Genomic DNA, 16,798 nt, shown 5'->3' with positions numbered 1-16,798 from the left:
GCCCAGTCCCTTTCCTACCTGATACCCAAGCCCACCGTGTGCGTTTTCTGGTAGGCAGGCCTGGAGTTGAAAGCTCAGCTGTGTGTCCCTCCCTTGAGGAGGCACAGCGAGGTCGGAGGCCTGCCCCACTGCCTGTGCAAGGCACTGTCCCCAGGTCAGCACCCCAGGCCGTCCCCGCCCAGCTGGGTCCTGTGATCCCAGGGCAAGCCCACCGGCAGGTGACCTGTGCGCTGCCCTGCGGCTGCACGTTCCCAGGAGCTCCTGAGCTAGCCAGCCTCCCCCCAGATGTGCGAGGCAGGGCTGGACGGAGGAACAGCTGGCAGGGCTCCGGGCCACGCATGCCTCTGGTCTAATAAACTGGGTTTCAACATTCTTCAGTGTTGCTGTCCTCTTATTTGCCAAGTGTTGAGTATTCCCACTAAATGCCTTAGGACCACACACACACCCAGGGGCAGGGGAAAGGGGAGGTTGGAGCAGGGAGAGCCCAGGGCTGGGCAAGGCTGATGGCACCCAGGAGCAGGCAGGGACAGGGAGAAGGTCAAGTCCCAACACATGGGTTGCTTGGAAAGGTGGCAGGGTGCGGGAACTGCACGTGTGCAGATGGGTGGGGCTGCAGGTGGGATCGAGGCTCGGCTGAGGGGCTCCCGTGTGGCCGTCACTGTGGCACTCGCCTCTGGACCGAGCCAGACAAGGCCTGGAGCCCAGGATCTGGCCTCCTGCTAACTGGCTGCTTGACCTGCCCCCGTCCTTCTCTCCACTGAGTTCAGCTTTCCCATGTGCACAATCAGCATAATGGTCTTCCTGTTCAGTTCCTCGGGGAGGACACGGAACGCAGCGGCAGTTCTTGGGAAAGTTCTACGAACCGCGCCGATTTTGGCTGGCTCCGGGGCAGGGCTGTGGTACGCCCCCCACAACCTGCAGCGTCCCGTCCTCCCGGCGGCCTGGGGGCGCCCGCTCGCAGCCTCTCTACCCCGCAGCGCGGCTCTCCATGGTCTCCGCCCGGCCCTGAAGGCGGGAGGGAGTGGCCAGCACGCCTTTTTTTTCCCCCCCGCTAGCCGCCCCCCTCTAGCCCTCAGTCTCGCTGCCCCGAGCCGCCCGTGCCCGCCCGTCAGGCAGGCAGGCGGGCGGCCGACGGCGGGCGGGCGGGCGCGCGGGGGGCGCGCGCGGGGCGGGGGGAGTTCCGGTTCCGGTTCTTTGTGCGGCTGCCGCGGCGGCTCCGGGAAAGATGGCGGCCCGGGCGGGTTTCCAGTCTGTGGCTCCGAGCGGCGGCGCCGGAGCCTCGGGCGGGGCCGGCGCGGCGGCTGCCCTGGGCCCGGGTGGGACGCCGGGGCCTCCCGTGCGAATGGGCCCGGCGCCGGGCCAGGGGCTGTACCGCTCCCCGATGCCGGGAGCGGCCTATCCGGTGAGCGGGGCAGGAGGAGGGGCGCGCGGGCCGGGGGCGGGGCCGAGCGGGGGCCTGGGAGGGCCGGGGCCGGGGGAGGAGAGGAGGAGAGGAGGGAGGAGGGAGGAGGAGGATGGAGAGGGGGAGAGGACGGAGAAAGAGGAGCAGGAGGCATCCCCACCTGCTCCTGGGGAAGGCGGGGTGGGGTGCACCCCCAGGACGGGCTGGGGGAGGAGGATGAGGGAGAGGAGGCATCCCCACCTGCTCCTGGGGAAGGCGGGGTGGGCTGCACCCCCAGGATGGGCTGGGGGAGGAGGATGAGGGAGAGGAGGCATCCCCACCTGCTCCTGGGGAAGGCGGGGTGGGGTGCACCCCCAGGACGGGCTGGGGGAGGAGGATGAGGGAGAGGAGGCATCCCCACCTGCTCCTGGGGAAGGCGGGGTGGGGTGCACCCCCAGGACGGGCTGGGGGAGGAGGATGAGGGAGAGGAGGCATCCCCACCTGCTCCTGGGGAAGGCGGGGTGGGGTGCACCCCCAGGACGGGCTGGGGGAGGAGGATGAGGGAGAGGAGGCATCCCCACCTGCTCCTGGGGAAGGCGGGGTGGGGTGCACCCCCAGGACGGGCTGCACCCCCAGGATGGGCTGGGGGAGGAGGATGAGGGAGAGGAGGCATCCCCACCTGCTCCTGGGGAAGGCGGGGTGGGCTGCACCCCCAGGATGGGCTGCACCCCCAGGACGGGCTGGGGGAGGAGGATGAGGGAGAGGAGGCATCCCCACCTGCTCCTGGGGAAGGCGGGGTGGGGTGCACCCCCAGGACGGGCTGGGGGAGGAGGATGAGGGAGAGGAGGCATCCCCACCTGCTCCTGGGGAAGGCGGGGTGGGGTGCACCCCCAGGACGGGCTGGGGGAGGAGGATGAGGGAGAGGAGGCATCCCCACCTGCTCCTGGGGAAGGCGGGGTGGGGTGCACCCCCAGGACGGGCTGGGGGAGGAGGATGAGGGAGAGGAGGCATCCCCACCTGCTCCTGGGGAAGGCGGGGTGGGGTGCACCCCCAGGACGGGCTGCACCCCCAGGATGGGCTGGGGGAGGAGGATGAGGGAGAGGAGGCATCCCCACCTGCTCCTGGGGAAGGCGGGGTGGGGTGCACCCCCAGGACGGGCTGGGGGAGGAGGATGAGGGAGAGGAGGCATCCCCACCTGCTCCTGGGGAAGGCGGGGTGGGGTGCACCCCCAGGACGGGCTGCACCCCCAGGATGGGCTGGGGGAGGAGGATGAGGGAGAGGAGGCATCCCCACCTGCTCCTGGGGAAGGCGGGGTGGGGTGCACCCCCAGGATGGGCTGCACCCCCAGGATGGGCTGGGGGAGGAGGATGAGGGAGAGGAGGCATCCCCACCTGCTCCTGGGGAAGGCGGGGTGGGGTGCACCCCCAGGACGGGCTGGGGGAGGAGGATGAGGGAGAGGAGGCATCCCCACCTGCTCCTGGGGAAGGCGGGGTGGGGTGCACCCCCAGGATGGGCTGGGGGAGGAGGATGAGGGAGAGGAGGCATCCCCACCTGCTCCTGGGGAAGGCGGGGTGGGCTGCACCCCCAGGATGGGCTGGGGGAGGAGGATGAGGGAGAGGAGGCATCCCCACCTGCTCCTGGGGAAGGCGGGGTGGGGTGCACCCCCAGGATGGGCTGGGGGAGGAGGATGAGGGAGAGGAGGCATCCCCACCTGCTCCTGGGGAAGGCGGGGTGGGGTGCACCCCCAGGATGGGCTGGGGGAGGAGGATGAGGGAGAGGAGGCATCCCCACCTGCTCCTGGGGAAGGCGGGGTGGGGTGCACCCCCAGGATGGGCTGGGGGAGGAGGATGAGGGAGAGGAGGCATCCCCACCTGCTCCTGGGGAAGGTGGGGTGGGGTGCACCCCCAGGACGGGCTGCACCCCCAGGATGGGCTGGGGGAGGAGGATGAGGGAGAGGAGGCATCCCCACCTGCTCCTGGGGAAGGCGGGGTGGGGTGCACCCCCAGGACGGGCTGCACCCCCAGGATGGGCTGGGGGAGGAGGATGAGGGAGAGGAGGCATCCCCACCTGCTCCTGGGGAAGGCGGGGTGGGGTGCACCCCCAGGATGGGCTGGGGGAGGAGGATGAGGGAGAGGAGGCATCCCCACCTGCTCCTGGGGAAGGCGGGGTGGGGTGCACCCCCTGCGTGGGCTGGGAGAGCCCGGGCTGGGGGAGGAGAGGAGCACAGGGGAGGAGGAGGGAGAGGAGGGTCTGTCCTCACCTGCTCCTGGGGAAGGCGGAGGGGACCCCGTGGGTGGGTGCAGCAGAGAGGAGGTCAGGAGCCAGGATCCAGCAGAGATGGATGGATGGATGGTTGGGGGGTTGGGATGGGATGTCCCGTCCAGGGGACACATGGGGGAGATTGTGAGTGGGATGGCTCTGCTTTGCTGTGAAGTTACACAAGGAAGCCCCGAGATGCCTAGTGCCCTCCCCCCATTGTCCTTCAGCGCCCTAGTCTGGTTGCATTCAAAGGATTCAGCCCCACAACACACGCACACATGCTTGCCCTTCCTTCGTGTGGGAAGCCATGACATCTCTGGGTCCTCTCCCCTCCCTAGAGACCAGGTATGCTGCCAGGCAGCCGAATGACACCTCAGGGACCTTCCATGGGACCCCCTGGCTACGGGGGGAATCCTTCAGTCCGACCTGGCCTGGCCCAGTCAGGGGTGGACCAGTCCCGCAAGAGACCTGCGCCTCAGCAGATCCAGCAAGTCCAGCAGCAGGCGGTGCAGAACCGAAACCATAAGTAAGCAGACCCCGGGGAGGACGCAGAAGGGGGTGCTGCATTGCCGGGCTGGGGCGGTTTGATGGGGAGAAGCTCTGCTATCCCCTCCCTTGTCCAGACATGGAGGTGCTGACAGCTCATCTTCGTGTTCTGACAAGTTCTCATCCAACCTGATAACAGTCTTTATTCCCAACAGTGCAAAGAAAAAGAAGATGGCTGACAAAATTCTACCTCAGAGGGTGAGTGCAGACCCTGGGTCTATGAGGGAGGTGGGGTGGTGAGGTGGAGAGCACAGCATGGCTCCAGATCCCAATGGCGTCTCCCCGTTCCCCAAGATCCGTGAACTGGTGCCGGAATCCCAGGCCTACATGGACCTCTTGGCTTTCGAAAGGAAACTGGATCAGACCATCATGAGGAAACGGCTCGATATCCAAGAGGCCTTGAAACGTCCCATCAAGGTAACAGAGGAGAGCGCCAGGCAGAACGCCAAGGGAGAGGGCACGGCCTTCGTCAGAGACACAGCACAGCTTTCCTTGGCATTTAAATTACACCTCTCCCTTCCGCCTACCCGCTGAGAATTACATTAGGAGCTTCAGAACAGAACAGCAGAGGGGAGGGGCCCCTCAGGGCTCTCGTACCAGGAATACACCCTGTAACTGCTCCGCTGCCTTGCCAGGCCTGCCACTTTGCATGAGTTTGTCCGCCTGGCATCCTAGTGTAGGCATTTGTACTCGGGCCCGTGACCTGAATTCCCCTTCTAAGTGGGGTCTGTGTCCATGCACCTGAGGGATTAGGTGGACAGTCAGCCAGTCTGCTAGGAATAACTGGGGTGTGGGGAGACCTTCGTCTTCAGCATCACACCACTGAAGCTCCTCCTGTCAATCCTGTTTCTGCCTTCCTCAGCAAAAACGGAAGCTGCGCATTTTCATTTCTAACACTTTCAATCCGGCTAAGTCGGATGCCGAGGATGGGGAAGGGACGGTGGCTTCCTGGGAGCTCCGGGTAGAAGGACGGCTCCTGGAAGATGTGAGTTCAAGGCCCACCGTGGTTGGTGTCCTGGGTGGGAGCTGCTGGGGATGAGCAGGAAGGCCGGCCGGGGCTGCCAGCCCCATCGGGAGCGACGGAGAGAGGACGGTCTGTTCCCTGCACTGAGACAATGGTCCTTTGTGTCCGGCTGGCTGGTGTCATAGTGAGACGCTCATTGTCCGGGGATCTGATTTGTGGTTCACCTACCTCCTGGTGCAGCTGACCATTGGGTTTAGCAGTGTCTGCAGAATATCGAGCCATGTGGGTTAGCTGTCCCCCCACCACCCCAAATCCAATGGATCTGCACTTAACATTGGAAGCCCTGCCTCCTCCGAGTCCTGAGGCCCTTGGATCGCGCTGTGGCCTCTCCATCTTCCCGACTCTGACTGCAGACACCCCATTTCTCTAACAGACTCTGTTGCTTCTTGGGGAGCGTGAGCTGGCAGCCCCCAAACCTCCCACCCCAGCAGCTCCTTGGGGAAGTTCACTCTGGCTATTTTTAGCTGCTCGCAGGCAAGCTCATTTGCAGGAGCATTGGCTCAGTGTCTGAGCCGCCGCCTCCTGCCGTCCGTCCGCTGGTGGGCTCATTCTAAATGCAGCTGTTTTTGTGTGGCTACCTGCTGCCTGTGGTCCATGTCCCCGCCCCATTCAGGGGCGCTGTGTTACGTGCAAGGTTCTGGCCTGGCTTGCCTCCTTTCCCCGTCTGTGACCCTACTGGCTGCTGCCTCAGAAGCTCTTGTTTCCGTGACTGGTTTAATACCCACAAATGCCTTCCTCACCGTCTCCTAAGAGACCCAGAAGAAATTCCTGAGCTTATTTTCCAGTTGCCGTCCTGGGTTCCTTTTTGGTCGGACGTTTGTCTTGGAGAGTTTTCTTCTGGCTTTTGCTAACTTGACTTTTGCTCTCTTTCCTCTAGTCAGCCTTGTCCAAGTATGATGCCACCAAACAAAAGAGGAAGTTTTCTTCCTTTTTTAAGTCCTTGGTGATCGAACTGGACAAAGATCTGTATGGGCCAGACAACCACCTGGTAGAAGTAAGTAGTTGTGCCTTCTTGGCTTTGGGACTGGGAACTGGTAGGCCTGGGTGCCCCGCCTTCATGTCTAGGGAGAGGACGAGGTGTGAGGTCCAGGGCTGCCGGTGCAGTTTGCACAGTGGCCTCCAGGGGGCAGTAGCTGTGTTAGTTTGGACCCACCTTTTTAATGTTACTGTCCCTTCTGTAAAGGAAGGCCTCTTTTTTTTTTTTTTTTTTTTTTAAAGATTTATTTTATTTCCATTACAAAGTCAGATATACTGAGAGGAGGAGAGACAGAGAGGAAGTGGAGCCGCCGGGATCAGAACCAGCGGCCATATGGGATCAAGGCAAGGACCTTAGCCACTAGGCCACGCTGCCGAGCCCAAGGAAGGCCTCTTGTACACGCCACGCCTTGTGTTTCTTTTGCTTGTTAAGAATGATGAGTCGTAGTGAGTCTACACACCGTTCTTTTTTTTTTTTTTTTAAGATTTATTTTTATTGCAAAGTCAGATATACAGAGAGGAGTAGAGACAGAGAGGAAGATCGTCCGTCTGATGATTCACTCCCCAAGTGAGCCGCAACGGGCCGGTGCACGGCGATCCGAAGCCGGGAACCAGGAACCTCTTCCGGGTCTCCCACGCGGGTGCAGGGTCCCAAAGCTTTGGGCCATCCTCGACTGCTTTCCCAGGCCACAAGCAGGGAGCTGGATGGGAAGTGGAGCTACCGGGATTAGAACCGGCACCCATATGGGATCCTGGCACGTTCAAGGCGAGGACTTTAGCCGCTAGGCCCTACAGACCGTTCTTAGCCTTGTCCTCGTAGCAGTGGCATAGCTAAAGTGATTGATAGGGTGCCCGTCCTTGCCAGGGTGACTGGTAGTTTAGAGATTTGTTGGGTTCCTGTTTGAAGGCTGATTGTCCTAAAGCCCATGTTGGCTGTGGTATTTTTAGAGATAAAGGCAGAGAGTCCCGCGCTCCAGGTGAACTTAACGTGCTCCTTCTTTTGCCAGTGTAGATGCAGGCCCTTAACCTCCACCACTAAGAGACATGAGAAGGTCTTTACCACCTTATCAGGGAAGTAAGTCATAGCATTGGTAGAGATTTGTAAATACACCTACTTTTATAGCAGTAGAGCGTAGTGGCTAAGAATGTGGACCATAGACCCAGAGCGAGCCCAGACTGGCTGACTGACCGACCTGGGCCAGTTAGTTCCTCCTTCCAGATGCTAGCTATCTCATCTGAGTAGGTGTGTCTGTACGTGTGTTGTATGGGAGTGTGGGAATTAAGTGAGACTGCCCCAGCATGTAGCAAGTGCACGCTGGACGATAGCCATGCAGTGCTGCTGTTCACGTCTGAATTGCCCAGTTTGTAGATAAAAGTATCGCTGGAAAGTCAAGCTGGTTTTCTTGGACCCCCCCCCCCACACACACACACAGTCCAAATTGAAAGTATGATGTACTTTGATGCAGACGGATATGACGATCCCAAAGCCACATGCAGTTTTAAAAATGCCTCCCACTGTCGCGCTTCTCCAGTGTCCTCAGTGTCCAGGTGGAATACTGGGTCATGACGGAAGCTCTTCCTCTGGGAGAGCACCCCCTGACATCTTCCCCTCTGTAGTGGCACAGGACCGCCACCACCCAGGAGACGGATGGCTTCCAGGTGAAGCGGCCAGGCGATGTGAACGTACGATGTACGGTTCTGCTGATGCTGGACTATCAGGTATCCCCTGGGGCAGGAAGGGATCTGCCTCTCACAGCCCCTGTGACACCTGACTCTGATGGGCTTCCGTCTCAGGGGACACTTTTCCAGCTGCAGTGTGGAGCCAGAGCCGTACCCTGCCATGCTGGTCCTGCTCTCCTCCCCTAGAGAAAGCACTGCATGGTAGTTTGTTAGACACTTGGGCATGCTGCCAAGCCTGTGTGTGTGTGAGCACCCCACAGTGCACAGATCCCCAGCTTACTGCCCCCCAGTGCACAGAGCCCAGCTCACCGCCTCCCCAGCACACAGAGCCCAGCTCACTGCTCCCCCCAGTGCACAGAGCCCAGCTCACTGCCCCCCAGTGCACAGAGCCCAGCTCACCGCCCTCCCAGCGCACAGAGCCCAGCTCACCGGCCCCCCAGTGCACAGAGCCCAGCTCACTGCCCCCCAGGGTACAGACCCCCAGCTCACTGCCCCCCCCAGCGCACAGAGCCCAGCTCACTGCCCCCCCCAGTGCACAGAGCCCAGCTCACCGTCCCCCCCGCCCAGTGCACAAAGCCCAGCTCACCAGCTTTGTTCTCACTGCTATTGCCTGTCCCACAGCCTCCCCAGTTTAAATTGGATCCTCGCCTGGCTCGGCTCTTGGGCATCCACACCCAGACTCGTCCAGTGATCATCCAAGCACTATGGCAGTATATTAAGACACACAAACTCCAGGACCCTCACGAGCGGGAGTTTGTCATCTGTGACAAGTACCTCCAACAGGTAAGGAAAAGACTCCTAGTTCCCTGGTTACATCAGAATGTCAACTTCAGGGTCTGTGTTGTGGTGCATTGGATTAAGCTGCTGCAGCCTTCCCAGAGAAGCACTGGTTCGAGTCCTGGCTGCTCCACTTCTGATACAGTTTGCTGGTAACATGCCTGGGCAAACAGCAGAAGTTGGCCCAAGTGCTTGAGTCCCTGTGCCTGTGTGGGAGACCTGGATGGAATTCCAAGCTCTGAATCTTACCCCACCCCCACCCCCACCCCCCAAAAAAAACAAAGCCAACTTGTAGCTGCTTCTCCACTCTCTCACAGATCTTTGAGTCTCAACGCATGAAGTTTTCGGAGATCCCTCAGCGGCTCCATGCGTTGCTCATGCCACCGGAACCCATCATCATTAATCACGTCATCAGGTAAGCCTGTGTCAGGCGGCAGCAGCATGCTGGAGCTGCCTCGGACCAGCTCAGCGTGGACCGGTTGTCAACGTACCGCACATTGTCCAAGCAGCTTGTTGGACGTAGCGGGTCTCTAACACTAAGCTACTTAAATATAACTGGACATTAGAAGTGAGGGTAGTGTATGCTGCAAGCGTGCTCACTGGTCATGTGTGGCTCATGTCTGTGCCCTGGCATGTTTCCCTGGGCTCTGTCTCTGTTGCACGCCCACACATCTCTTCCTGCTGCTCTGTTGCCAGGATCTGCGGAGTGAGCAGGTCCTTCCCACCTTGGCCAGCTTGTCACTGAATGGAGGGGGCCTGGGGCCTGGGGCTTCCAGAGAGAGACTCGTTCTGCTCCCTCTGTGTACTTTTTTGTTCCCAAGGTGGAGAGCAAGGCACTTTGAGGCACATGTGGAGTGGAAAAAGCTATTTTGCTTCTCAAAGCAAAATAGAGAGATGGTGTCTGCTGCCGTCCTTGCTTCGGTTCAGACTCAGTCCAATCAAGGCCTTCTTTTCCTTAGGGCCTGCACCATCGCTCACCACAGTAGTTTTTATACCTATAAATTGGGTCCTTTTAGCTGATCTGTCCTGTATTCCTGTGCTTAAGGTTAGGTCTTTGTGGGGTGTGTGTGTGTGTGTGTGTGTGTACGTACATTATTTTAGTTTAAAGGGGCGGGGACCAGAATTGTGTAGTGGGTAACGCTGCCACCTGATGGCATCTCATATGAGCACCTGCTCATGTCCCAGCTGCTCCACTTCTGAGGCAGCTCCCTGCTAATGGCCCGGGGAAAATGGCAGCCAAGTGTTTGGGCCCCTGCTGCCTATGTTGGAGACCCAGCTCTATCTCCTGGCTTCTGACTTCAACCCAGCCCACTAGTTCTGGCTAACGCAGCCACCTGGGGAGTAAGCTAGCAGATGAATAATCTGTCTGTGTCTCTCTCTCTTTCTAAATAAATGAATACAAAAATAATTCTTTAAGAGGAGGGAGCAGGAAAGATATACAAGTTACTATAGCAGTGCCTTTTGGGAGGAGAGGACTTTTCACTGGGTACCTTTCCATCTTTCCCACTGTGAATTCTTCCTATCGACTTTTCTTTAGTTACTGTTAGTTTAATCTGAGAGAATGGTGTCCTATCTGCTGGTTCACTCTCCAAATGCCTGCAGTGTCTGGGCCCAGAGCCAGGAGCCAGGAACTCAGTCCAGGTTTCCCATGTGGATGGCAGAGACCTGGGTACTTGAACCATTGTCTGCTTCCTGGGTTCTGCATTAGCAGGAAGCTGGCAGTGGCTGGACATCAGGGAGTAGATCAGAAGGTAGACGGGCACTACTGAGTTGGGATACAAACAATCCCAAGATGCGAGAGTTACACAGAGAGGGAGAGGTGGAGAGAGACAGACAGATCGTCCCCCATCTGCTGGTTCACTCCCCCACTGGCTGTCATGGCCAGGGCTGGACCAAGCTGAAGCCGAGAGCTTGTAACTCTGTCTTGGGCTCCCGTGTGGATGACAGGGACCCAAGGACTTGGACCATCTTCTGCTTTCTCAGGCACATTACCAGGGAGCTGGATCAGAAGCAGAATAGACAGGACTCGAACCAGCACTCATAAGGGGAGCCAGTGTTGTAGGTGGCATCTTAACCCACTGTGCCATAACGCTGACCCCACCACGTGATATCTTAACCACTATGCCAAATACCTGTTCTTACCTCTGACTTTTTAAAAGCTTCAACCCCATTGAGGAGCAACTTGTATAGCAGATTGTGCCGATTCGAAGTGTACTTTTGGCACACGTGTACAGTGTGAAGCTGCCGCTGCAGTGAAGGGCAAGGCATTCTTTCTCACTCATGAGTTCTCAGGCCCTTCTGGAGTCAGCCTGCTTTCCTGTCATGCTTGGGCTGTTTGAGCCTGTGCAGTGAGGTCTTAGCGGCGAACCCTTTACCAGGCCGTTCGGTTCCCTCCACAGTGTTGACCCAAATGATCAGAAAAAGACAGCCTGTTACGACATTGATGTGGAGGTGGATGATACCTTGAAGACGCAGATGAATTCTTTCCTGCTGTCGACCGCCAGTCAGCAGGAGATAGCAACTCTGGACAACAAGGTAGGGGCTCTCCCTGGCCAGCTGGTGTTCCCCGCCACCTCAGGACGGCTGGGCCCCCCTTACATCTTGGTATTCATTCAGAATACTAAGGTGCTTCAGAAAGCTCATGAAAAGTGGAAGTCAGAGGTGGAAGTACTTGGACATGAAGAATTTTGGAAGCCCGTGCATTTCCCAATAGCTTTTTGGCGATTCCTCACGTGTTGAGAGCTGGCACGTCAGCCGCTGTGGTTGGTGCTCATCAAAGCTACTCACACGAGTCCTGGTTCTGGTGATGTCTTTTCATCATGTTGAGCCTCCGTCGTTGCTCATCTGTGGACTAGAGACCAAAACACCAGTTTTAGCAGGTTGCTATGGATTCTTTGAAGCCACGTGTATAAAGATACGAGTCTGTTCAGGTGCATAAGAACAGCAATGGCAAGTTCTGCTCGCAGTCCTGCTGCCTTTATCATTCCACCAGTGTAGACAGAGTCCCTGCCACTGAAGTTACGGGAACAGGGAGGACAGAGAGAGCTGCTCCACAAGCCAGCCTGACAACAGGGGAGACCAAGAGGGCAGTGCCGGGGTCCCCACAGGCAGAGCAAGCCCCCGCTAGTCTTGGTACTCCAGTACAGGGTGCAGGGGCGGGGCACTTTGGGGAAGAGGCTCAGCAGGGTAGCAGGAGCCTGGACATAAGCTTGGGTACAAGGAGAACTTCCTGGACGTGAAGTTGGGTCTGTTGGGGAGCCATTCTATTGGAGGTGTGGGTGCTGTTTGCATTTGGAATGCTGTGAGGCTCGTGCAGTATCCACGTGAGGCCTGTTGGGGCTTTCAACTTAAGGCACGCGGAGTGAGGTTGAGAGAAGCTGGCAGGCTGAGAATCGGGGCATCTGGCCACTGTTTAGGTGGGGAGTGGGGTGAAGGATCAAGGAGGCATTATGCTGACTTCCAGGTTAATAGTGCTGATTGCCAGGGCTAGGAACAGGAGAGGGGTATGAATTTATTTTTGGAAATGTTGAGTTTAAGATGCCTTGAGATGTCAAGGAAGTGATTGGTTTGGTTGGAATTTAGAAAATGGCCTGCAGACGGGCGAGGGGGGTGGGGAGTCCACCTGTCAGTGGTCACAAAAGCTGTGAGGACTGGCGGCTGCTGGGCCACCCCACACCCTGCTCACAACTCAGAAGGTCTGGCCCCATTTACGTTTGTGTGAGTACTCCATGTAGTGATATGGATGGAGGAAACTTGCCTCACAAGAGGTAAACTAAGACAGAAACCGGAAACGGCACCGGAGCTGTTAGACCCTGTTTGTCGTTCAGTTCCGTTTCCCTAGCTTGAAACTGGTACAACTTCTGCCTCGTTTTCAGATCCATGAGACGATAGAAACCATCAACCAGCTGAAGACGCAGCGAGAGTTCATGCTGAGCTTTGCCAGAGACCCTCAGGGGTTCATCAATGACTGGCTGCAGTCCCAGTGCCGGGACCTCAAGGTAAGCAGCCGAGGGACCTTCCCACAGCCGGTGGGGACGGGGACTCCTTTGGCATCAGTGTGTTCCAGGGGAAGCAGAGGCGAATTCCAGGTCTGTTGACCGGGTCCGTGTGGGCGCTGGGCTCTGGTTCTCGGACGCAGAGCGCAGGCCTCGGCTCTGCTTTCAGTCTGCAGAGGCCAACCAGTGTGATCAGAAACTAGTGACCCGTGGCAGATGTGGTTAGAAGTCGCTGGGACCAAGGAGGCAGGGAATTCAGAGGAGAGGTGAGAGCAGATGAGGCTGGATGCCCCAGTGAAGGCTTCCCGGGAAGTATGGAACTTGAAGATGTGTGAGGGAGGTGCATCACATGGGAGATGTGGCCTCGGTTCTCATTCATGCCTGGACTGCAGTTACGGAAGGTGAATGAAGGAGCCAGGGCAAGCAGTGCCAGAACAGGCCCCCGAAGGAGGCACTGGCGGGTGTGTTTTGTTCTTATAGATTCATTCATGTATTTGAAAGGCAGAGTGAGAGAGAGGGAGAAACAGATATTCCATCCACTGATCAACTTCTGAAATGGCTGTCATGGCCAGGGCTGGGCCAGGTCGGAGCCAGGAGCTTCATCCACATGAGTGGTAGGGGCCCAAGCAGCTGGACTAGGCTCTGCTGCTTTGCTAGGGCAGGCCCCAGTGCGGGATGCCAGCGTGCCCCGACACGGACGCCTCAGTGACTTGGCTGTTGTAGTTTGCTGGGACTGCTGCAAACTGGACGCTTCAGCAGGAGAAGTTTGTCACCCGCTGTGGAAGCTGGGCGTCTGACACCCAGGCCCGCCCCTGGCTTCCAGCATTCTTCGTGTGTTTCTACCGTCTTCCTTCGGTGTTTGTCTCTGTGCTCTTGTCTCCTCCTGGATAAAGCTAGCTGTTGTGTGGGATTAAGAGTTCTGCTCCGATGGCCTCCCTTTTTACTTGACCTGGTTAGAGGATGAGGTCCTGTTCACAGGTGCCGAGGAGGTGGGATTTCGGAAGCTTTTGAGGGGTGTAGTGGAGCCGTCAGCGGGTGTGCAGGAAGGCAGTAGGTCTGTACTGTATTCCCCGACTCCCCAGACCATGACTGACGTGGTGGGGAACCCGGAGGAGGAGCGCCGTGCCGAGTTCTACTTCCAGCCCTGGGCTCAAGAGGCCGTGTGCCGCTACTTCTACTCCAAGGTGGGTGCCTGAGTTGCGTCAGGGAAACTGCACTCCTGATGGGGTCAGCGGTTTTGGGGACCGACTTCCCGTTGTCTCATCCTGCACTCCCTCGCTACTTTCTCCTCAGGTGCAGCAGCGGCGACAAGAATTAGAGCAAGCCCTGGGAATCCGAAATACATAGGGTCTCTCCCATGGCCTGACGTGGCTGCACCCAGTCTTTATTTGGGCCCTGTGCTGCCTGCCTCGCAGCACCTGCCTTGGTCTTGCTTGGGGCCTTCCAGGGGATGCTGTTGGTTCAAGAACAATACCAGAAGAAGAGGGTCTCACATTTGTGTCTCATGAGACACCTGTCATCCTCTTCTGCCACCCTGTCTCTTCCCACCCCCACGAACGTCCCATGTGCCTCTCCCCTCCCCTGGTCTGTGTAGGCCCTCTAGATAGTGTTAGAGAGCATGTAGTGGGAATCAGTGCTCTGAACAGACTGTGCTGAAGGCCAGGTGGTCTTCAAGGGGACCAGTCACATACACTGGTCCTGCCCTTCAGAGACCCTGGCGTCCGGGGCTGTAGCCCGCTCTCCCAGACTCAGGCCTGAGGGCATTGGATAAGCTCGTTGACCTTGACTGTCCTGACCACAGAATCCAGTTTCCTTCCTCCCCCACCCAGATTGGAGCAGACTCTCCCTTCCCCTGCCCTCTAGCACTACAGGAGCCCTGGCCCTTGGGTGCCGCGAGCGCCCGCACAGTGCCTAGTGCTGTGGCCCGTGGCCGTCTCAGTGCTGCCAAGGAGGGTGCACGTCAGTATTGGGGTTTGCTCTGTAACTGTGGCTTCCCCCCCACACCCAGCACATACTCTGGCTGACACTGTAAGGACACCCTTCTGTCTGCCCCAACCCAGGGCATTTGGCTGGAGGTCTTGCCTTTCCCTGTGAGCCCCATGGGCCTGGGGTGCCGGTAATTGCCGGCAGGGGCTGTCCTTTCTGATTTAGCTTGGAGGTGTGACTCACTCCACCCTGTCCCTCTTCCTCCCAATAGAGAAACAGGCCTAAAACAAACGGGTAAAAGCCCTAGGCCATCCCTGTCTTCCTGTCCCTTGTCTGTCCACTTGGCACCCACTGGTGACTTGTAGGGCACTGAGGAGTGAAAGCGCCTGGGGCTGGAGCGCAGCTCCAAGTTGGGTTTGTGACTCTTCCTCTCCCTGCCGCCCAGGGTGTGACTCCCCAGCCCCTGCCCGCAAAGCTTCAGACCCCTCAGGTAGCCCCAGGACCTTGTGATCGTGCCCCTAGGAACTGGAGATGCTGTGTCTCTCCAGGGGCACCTCCGATCCTTCCAGGTTGTATCAGCCCCAAGTAAGCTCGCAGACTCAACACAGCAGGGTGGGAGACAGCTGGGCACCGAGGGAGATTCCGTTCAGCACGGGCTTGAAACCCACAGAACTGACAAAGCCCCTGCTTCCCCACCCCGTCCTCAGGCTCCTGCGAGCATATCCCAGCCCCTTGTCCCTGCCCGTTCTGCACTGGGGACAGCTGTACCTGCCCGCCTCCTCCCACCGTTGCCCCTCTCCTGAAAGCTCTCCTCGTGGTGACACTGGGCAGCCTTGGGGCAGCTGAGCCCTGGCCTGGCCCCTGGCTGGCCACGGGAAGGACGCTCAGCACTCCTGCCCTGTGTCCCTGGGGAAGATTAACTGTTTTTATTAACTGAATTGTGATGTTTTTTTCATGGACCAAACTTTTTTTTGTACTGTCCCCTTATTGATGTCACCCAGTTTTAATAAAAGAATCTTCTGAAGGATGGGTCCTCCTCCCTACTGAGGGAACCGTCTCCTCCCAGCTCCTCTCTGCTTCCACATCAGCTGTACTACACTGCTTACAGCACTTGAGACGTGCCTCGGGAGCATCTGCTATGTGCCAGCCTGGTGCTGGGTGTGTGGTGGGAAACGAGGCTGCCACTCGAGGGAGCTCAGGGTTGGAGTGCAGAGGTGGCACTGTCAGCCCCAGGGGTCTAACCAGTCAGAGGTGGGGATTACTGGGCCTCGCTGCTAGGTGGTGAGGTTGGACCTCTGCTGCCCCCAGTTCGCTGTTAGAGCAGGCCGTGGGCACTACCATCTTCCAGGACCTCCCGAGCTTCCCTGGCTCCTTGTTGGCTGGGTTTGGTTTGAGGAGCTCCCAGGGCTCCTGTCATTATAAGGGGTTGTCCTGAGAGCTGCGTGTTCACGGTCCCAAGCAGGATCTCCATCAGGACCAGCAGATGGGTGCTGTTTTCCCAGCCTGCTCACTGGCCAGGCCTGGTGGGCACGCCCTGGGATGGAGGTGCGTGCAGCTGCGTGGCGTCCTGTTGCACTTAGGCCCACCTCCTGCCGGTGCCTCTGTGGTGTTCTCCTAGATGAGGTTCAGAACTGGGATGGGTTTACACCCTTTCCAGAACACAGTGCTGTCTGTACAGTCAGACCTGCTAAGGAGACAACCACTGGTCTCTTGAACTGTGGGGGCCGTCAGGTTGGGGTGGGGAAGGCCAGCGAGTATGTGGGGTAATAGTTTAAAGTGCAGGAAATTGATGTCAAGGACAGTGAACTGGTGTCTGTTTTTTGTAAGACTAATTGCACGTGGTGAGTGTCTGCCGATGTATTAATCTCAAGCAAATAGTCTGGAGTTTGCTTTTGGGAAAAGAGCACTAGTGGTCCGTGTCAGCTCCCCGCACGGCCTGGCCCCGGCCCTGCACCTGCTTCATTCTTTGTACTCTCCCTAAAATGATTGCAGAGGCAAAATGAGAGGTAGAGGCAGCTAGGCTGATTGTTACATAAAGGTCCATTCTTGGGGGGTTCCTGTCATGTGCCAGGGACAGAGGGATCCTTCCTCATCTCCATAATCAGCTTCCAGCTGGCAGCCTGGCATAAGTGACTATCTCAGTGCCAGTGCAGTACAGGAGCAGTCTGTGGGGACTGGCTGTGAGCTAGGCATAGGACAGCCTCAGGAAAACCACCACCATCACCTTTGTGTGTG

General features: G+C 58.3%; 1 protein-coding gene across 3 annotated transcripts; it reads left to right on the top strand.

Annotated features, from left to right (window-relative positions):
- The first annotated feature begins 1,009 nt into the window (after nt 1–1,009).
- SMARCD1 (SWI/SNF related, matrix associated, actin dependent regulator of chromatin, subfamily d, member 1) lies at nt 1,010–15,590 on the top strand. Of its 3 annotated transcripts, none has more exons than XM_058673214.1 (13): nt 1,012–1,402; nt 3,979–4,166; nt 4,339–4,384; nt 4,481–4,603; nt 5,049–5,171; nt 6,088–6,204; nt 7,803–7,904; nt 8,487–8,648; nt 8,960–9,057; nt 11,042–11,177; nt 12,518–12,640; nt 13,720–13,821; nt 13,931–15,590. In XM_058673214.1, the coding sequence occupies exons 1-13, from the start codon at nt 1,226–1,228 to the stop codon at nt 13,982–13,984; spliced, it is 1,551 nt and encodes a 516-aa protein (XP_058529197.1). In that variant the 5' UTR covers nt 1,012–1,225; the 3' UTR covers nt 13,985–15,590. The 3 variants fall into 3 exon arrangements, with proteins under 3 accessions (XP_058529199.1, XP_058529197.1, XP_058529198.1); XM_058673215.1 differs by having other exon boundaries at nt 1,014–1,402; nt 4,342–4,384; XM_058673216.1 differs by lacking the exon at nt 5,049–5,171 and having other exon boundaries at nt 1,010–1,402.
- Nucleotides 15,591–16,798: the final 1,208 nt, after the last annotated feature.

Source organism: Ochotona princeps, chromosome 15 (assembly GCF_030435755.1).
Source record: "Ochotona princeps isolate mOchPri1 chromosome 15, mOchPri1.hap1, whole genome shotgun sequence".
Classification (NCBI taxonomy): Eukaryota; Metazoa; Chordata; class Mammalia; order Lagomorpha; family Ochotonidae; genus Ochotona; species Ochotona princeps.
The sequence above is the reverse complement of the archived record's forward strand: the minus strand, read 5'-3'. Positions and strand labels throughout refer to the sequence as shown.

Coding starts and splice junctions, on each gene's coding strand:
- SMARCD1 (XM_058673214.1), top strand. CDS start 1,226: ATGGCGGCCCGGGCGGGTTTCCAGTCTGTGGCTCCGAGCGGCGGCGCC. Junction 7,905..8,486: donor TGCTGATGCTGGACTATCAG/GTATCCCCTGGG, acceptor CCTGTCCCACAG/CCTCCCCAGTTTAAATTGGA. Junction 12,641..13,719: donor CCCAGTGCCGGGACCTCAAG/GTAAGCAGCCGA, acceptor CCGACTCCCCAG/ACCATGACTGACGTGGTGGG.